General features: G+C 59.3%; 1 protein-coding gene across 1 annotated transcript; it reads left to right on the top strand.

The window, feature by feature from the left end:
* The first annotated feature begins 867 nt into the window (after nt 1-867).
* Nucleotides 868-3,159, top strand: SOWAHB (sosondowah ankyrin repeat domain family member B). Its single transcript, XM_069012054.1, has one exon. It carries the CDS (start codon nt 898-900, stop codon nt 3,040-3,042), a length of 2,145 nt encoding a protein of 714 aa, XP_068868155.1. The 5' UTR covers nt 868-897; the 3' UTR covers nt 3,043-3,159.
* The last annotated feature ends 2,739 nt before the right edge of the window (nt 3,160-5,898 follow it).

Raw genomic sequence — 5,898 nt, 5'->3', positions numbered from 1 at the left:
CCCTCTCTCCCACACTTTCTACCCACTACTCAGTCCCCAAACTGCTCGGGGCAGGGGCTGCCATCTGTTTGGTGTGCACAGGGCACACTGCCCGCTGGGGCACTGATCTTACCCGTCCCTCTCAGCTGTTATGTACACACTTGTGGTAACAGCATGAGCAGTACAGAAAAAAGTGAGATCCCCACAATAGTACAACGTGTGTCCAACCTCTCTCAGCCACACAGCAAATATGAGATGAGATACAATTTGACTGCAGACACTCTTGGTATTTATGTGTGGTTTTCATACATGGGTACAATACCACACACTTGTAATAGCATCTACCCCAAACCACAGCACATTTGAGGATCTTTATTGCCGGTTTTCCTAAGTAATTGAATCACAGGGAAGTTCAGGTTAGGAGGCACCTCTGGTGCTCAGGCATCTCATGGAGCATTGAATGACCCTGAGGATGGAGACCTACTCTCTCCAGCCAACCTGTTCCCGTAGCTGACCACCCTCACTGTAAAATAATTTTTCCGCACACACAAATGGAATTTCCTGCATTTCAATTTCTGCCTATCATCTCCTGTCTGTTCCCTGATACAATGACTGATCAACAGCTCTTTGGTCTCACTGCCCGCCAGCAAAGGACTCTCGCACTTCTCAGCTCCTCCCGTCCCCCTACCCTGCTTCTTTCCTTCGCTGTCGCCTCTCCTCAGCGCTGTCACCCCACCTCGCACCTCCACGGGTCGCCATCCCGGGCAAAGGCGACCGTGGGGTGGCGGCCCGGCTGCGGAGGAGGAGGAGGAGGCGGAGAGGCCCGGCGCGGCAGGAGGCGGGTTTCCCCGCCGCACCTGGGTGCAGCACCGAGCACCGAGGCACAGCACCGAGCACCGAAAGCCGGCCGCCCGGAGTATGGCGCGGGAGCTGAGCCAGGAGGCTGTGCTGGACTTCCTCTGGGCGGCCGGGGGGCGAGCCCCCAACACGGCTCTGCTCCGCCACTTCCAGCGGTTCCTCCGCGACCCGGCACTGACGGAGCAGCAGCGGCGGGAGCGCCGCGAGTACTTCAAGAGCCTCGTCAACTCCCTGGCCACCGTCCACCCCGCCGCCGTCCCTGGCGCCTCCAAGGACATCGTCCTCCGCCGCAGGTACCGCGACCTCCTCGATGAGGAGCTGCCGGAGGAACAGCGGGAGCAGGAGGAGGAAAAGAAGGAGCCGGAGCCGGAGCCGCCGCCCCGACGCGACCCCGACGGGCGGCGCGGCCCCCGCGGGGAGGCGGCGGAGCAGGGTTGGCCCGGCGGGGCGGGGGGCTGCGCGGCCCGGGGCCGCGGCGGGCCGTGCTGCGAGTGCCGCCGGGCGCGCCGCGCTGCCGCCGCCGTCCCCGCGCCGGGCTCCGGGACACCGCCCGCCCCCCGGCCGCCCCGCTCCCGCTCCCCGCCGCCCCCCCCGCAGCCGCCCCCGTACCGGACCCAGCCGCTGTCCTCGGGCCCCTGGGCGCTTCGCCCCGGCGGCACGGCGCGCCCCCGGCCCCCGGCGCTACCGTCGGGTCCTGGGGCGCTGTCCCCTGCTGTGCCGCCCCGGTCCCTATCACCGCCGCTGCCTGCCGCCGGGCTGCCCTCTGCCAGACCGTCCCGGTCCCGGACACCACCACTGCCATTGGGCCCGGAGATGCCGCCTCCCTACAGGTTGCCTCAGACCCGATCTGCGCCGCAGCCCGCGACTGGGATGCCCTCACTGAAGGCCCCACTGCCCTCAGCAAGCCCGGGGAGGCGACCCCCCGCCGGACCCATCCAGTCCCCGCTGCTGTCATCGGGCCCCAGGGCGCTGTCGCCTCCCGACCTGCCGCCATCCTCCCTGCCGTTGTTGTCCCGCACCGACCTGCCCCCGTCCCGATCCTTGCCGTTGCTGTCCGCCCCGGAGGTGCTGCCCCTGTCCCGGTCCCTGCAGGCACTCCCTGCCGGCCCCTCCTCATCCCCACTGCTTTTATCAGGCCCCGAAGTGCTCCCCTCCACCAGGCTGCCCCCATCGCAGTCCAGGTCCCTGCAGCAGCTCCCCACCAGGCCATCCCCAGACTTGCCGAGGGGACCCAGGGGTCTGACCCCCAAGGGACCAACCCAACCTCAAGTCCTGCGGCTGTACCCATGCCAAAGCCTGACACTGCCGTCATGTCCTGGGATCCTGCCCCCCACCAGGCCCCCCCCACAATCTCTGCCACAGTCCCCCACTCTACCATCCCCATCCCGCTCCCTGCAGCCACCCCTTGCCAGCTCACCCCCATCCCAGTCCTTGCTGCCAGCACAGGGCCCCGCAGTACCCCAAGCCCCAGAGAGCCAGCCCCCAGCACCGCTGCCTGTTTTCCGGAGCATCAGGTGCCAGCTCGCTTTGTCGGAGGTGCAGGGCACCCCCCCATCACTGCACGATGACTGTGGGCGGCAGCCCCGCTCCGTGCTCTCCAAGAGCTCCCCCAGGAATGCCGCAAGCCGGGGGCCATTGGTGCCGCTGGGACAGCGGGAGCACGCCTGGCTGGTGGCAATGTCAGCGGGCTGCTGGGCTCAGGTGCGGGGGCTCTTTCTGGAAGAGCCTGAGCTGGCCCTGCAGAGGGACTTCATATCAGGTTTCACGGTCCTTCACTGGCTGGCCAAGCACGGCGACGGGCCGGGCCTGCAGGAGCTGGCAGCGGCGGCGCAGCAGGTTGGGCTGGCCCTGGATGTGGATGCCCGCTCGGGCTGCGGGTACACGCCGCTGCACCTGGCTGCCATACACGGCCACCAGCTTGTCATCAAGGTGCTGGTGCTGCAGCTGGGGTGCCAGGTGCAGGTGCGGGACGGCAGCGGGCGCCGGCCGTGGGAATACCTGGGCAGCTCCACCTCGGGGGAGATCTGGCAGCTCCTGGAGGCACCCCGTGGCACAATCATGTTCCCCACGCAGCCCCTGGCCCGCAGCGTGTCCTCTGTCAGCAAGGTCTCGCCGTCCACTGGTAGGGCAGCACTGCCTGCCTGCATCAGGGTGCAGCTCGGCCGTGGGGCAGCGTCCCACCAACCCGGCAGTGACAGTGACTGAGACAGCTCCCTGGCATTCCCTGCCAGTGGAGATGGGACCTTGGTGACCACCCTGCGAGAGGAAGCCATGCAGGCAGAACAAAAGCTGTGAAACAGACTGAACCTATTGAAGAATGTACTTTTAAATTATTCCAATGAACTGTTGTCTGAACCTCTCTGCCCTCCCTCCCATTTCTTGCTTTTCTACCAGTGAAAGGATGCAGTAACTCTGCTGGAAGCAGGCAGAACCCTCGGGAGGCAAGTCCTCTGCAGCCCACAGGGCCAGTATCAGCTGCTGGGTGCAGCCACGATCCCCAGCATTAGTGGGACCATGGCTTTGGGGTGAGGCTCAAGTCTGGCCTCAATCAAGGTAGAGCACCTGCTTTTGCTGACAGTGACAGATTGTTATGGGTCCTGGGGTTTGCAAAACATTTGTTTACACCACCTAAATTCTGGGGAGTAGTAAAACTACATCCCTTTTTAAATCCCAGGAGATTAAGGATGAGTCCCTCTTTTAAAAATGTAGCTGATCAAGATCCAGCCTTCCAGCAAGAGTCCTCAGAGAGTGACTGGCTGTGGCAGAGGGCAGCAGTGGGAGAGCCCCAGTAGGGAAGGGTGTTTCCCAGGGCACCTTGCCCACCAGCCCAGGCAGCACCTCGGGGCCTGACAGAATGCAGGGCAGCACCACAGTGCTGCTCCCCTCCACAGCTGCCTGGGGCTGCCCGGCAGCATCCCTGCTGCTCCCTCATTCCTGCACCTCCAGTTGCTCTCCTCACACCACAGGATTAGGAAGTGGTACCCGTGTTGTGGCTACAGCCCTGTTCCCACACCTTGGGACAGAAGGCATTGCAGCAGGATTCTGTGCTGGGCAGAGGAGGAGCTGTGCTGTAGTACGGGTCCCAACCTTGCAGAGGGAAGGCTGTTTCATAGCCAGAGCTGCATTTTCCCAGAGAACCCAGCCCTAAACTGCCTGTTAGGTGTTTATGTGATGGGGACAGGTGGGACTGGCAGGCCAAGCGCAGTCAATAGATGTCCAATGGAGTAATTCCTCAGAGTTTATAAAAAACAGTCTTTAGGAATTTCACTGGATTATGTGGGTCCTATAATGTACTCTGCTCTCTGGTTTAGCATGAATGAGCTTCTAAAGTGTCAAAAATTACAAGTTAATCCTGCACCTAATCTGTCTCTCCCATAGATCCCCTATGGAGGCAGGAAGAGAGCTAAGATACATGAGACAGGGATCCATGGCTGCCAGGTTGATGCTCCTGCTGCTGGGTGACCCCAGGTGTAGGACCAGTCAAACTGGGACTGCTGGCTCAGCCTCAGTGGGAGGCTTTGGGGCAGACCAGAGCAGTAGGTGGGACTGCTCATGCATTTGAGGCATGTGTGTGAATGCCTGCAGTTTCGGGGAGGAACGGGAATGAGGGCAGCAGAACCTGACCCTTGCATAACACGCGTGCCAGGGAATGCCTCGAGTCCTTGCTCAAGCACTAATTGAGGTCTCCGCTTTGCTTGAGGTTTATTTGAGGGAGGAACTCTTTCCTGCAGAAGGGGAGCTACTCTGCCTGACTCTCAGGCCACAAAAGATTGCAGCCTTTTCCCAGCCTGGTTTTCTCCTTTTACAGGGGAAAGAGTTCAGTAAACCAAGGCAGTGTCCTGGCAATGATCATTCCTCTCTGAGACTTGAACTCATAAGAAATTCAACTGTGAAGTGGCCTCTGAGCCACCAGCATGAGAACCTGGAGGGCCCTCCAGGACTCCCCCGCAGCAGGAGGAATCCTGTGTATCTCCCTTCCTCTTCAATCCAGCTGGGGTTTATAGTCTAGGTCAGCACCAACACACAAAGTGGCTGCTGCCTGGTAAAACAATGAAGCCTTTTCCACCACAATTAGAGCCATTGCCAATATTCACATCATGCACCAGGCTCCCTTGGGAAAGGGCTCCCTAAAGCCTTCCACAAGCCTTGGCTACAAGCTCCTAAAAGCAATCTGTTGACAGTGGATAGATATCAGGGATGCCACCAGAGCCTTCCTGTACAGGGAGCTTCACAGAAGGAACCCCAAATGAAAGAAGTTTGTGAGCGGACTAAAGCTGTCTGGGGGGAACGTATTTTTTTCTGCAAAGACAGCTTCCAAAGAACAAGGTTTTCCCCTTGGTATCTCCCATGCTGCTAAAACAGTGCTACCTTGGGATTCTCATTTTACAGCCTTTCCCTGACCTTCTCCATGACGCAAACCTAAGTAGCACATTTTTTTCCTGCACAGTGTTTCAGACCTTGCCTGTCATCTTTTTCAGAGCCCTTTTCTCTCCCTAGCAGTGTTGTCAGACCGCTGAACTAAGTTGTGACCTAATTCTGTGATCACTGTTTGCTTGCCTATTGAGATGACACAGATAGGCTGCTTTCTCCAATTTTTAAATTACAGAGCAACTGTAAGGAAGCTCAAAACTTTCCATTACTGGATTCAGTGTGCATGCACTCTAGTTTATCACCTTAGTGGTATTAGGACTGCTTATACTACTAACACTGCATGGCTCCTACACCACACTATCTAAAAGCAGTCAGTCACTGCTTGGGGGAATAACCACCCTTTTAACTCCCGGAAAGCCTCATCCTCCCAAGTTTTCTGCTGGTGAAATAAGCAGTGGACAGGGTGAAACCCATCTCCAGCCCATTGTGGGAGGCAGGGCCAGATCTTCCCTCAGCCATGCCTGGAGGAATCACACTGCTGCCCTGGTGTATCACAGATCCAGTCAGCCAGGAGTAATCCACCACTGGATAGACACACATGCAGCCTGAGCATCTCTGTTTCCACATTCTCCTGATCTCCTTACTACTTACTTGTCAGCCTGCCTGGCCCCTTCCACACCTGTGCACGCT

Source organism: Aphelocoma coerulescens, chromosome 4 (assembly GCF_041296385.1).
Source record: "Aphelocoma coerulescens isolate FSJ_1873_10779 chromosome 4, UR_Acoe_1.0, whole genome shotgun sequence".
NCBI classification, from domain to species: Eukaryota; Metazoa; Chordata; class Aves; order Passeriformes; family Corvidae; genus Aphelocoma; species Aphelocoma coerulescens.
Note: the sequence above shows the minus strand (reverse complement) of the source record. Positions and strands in the feature narration are given on the sequence as shown.

Bases quoted from the DNA above. Each gene is read 5' to 3' on its own strand.
- SOWAHB (XM_069012054.1), top strand. From the start codon at position 898: ATGGCGCGGGAGCTGAGCCAGGAGGCTGTGCTGGACTTCCTCTGGGCG.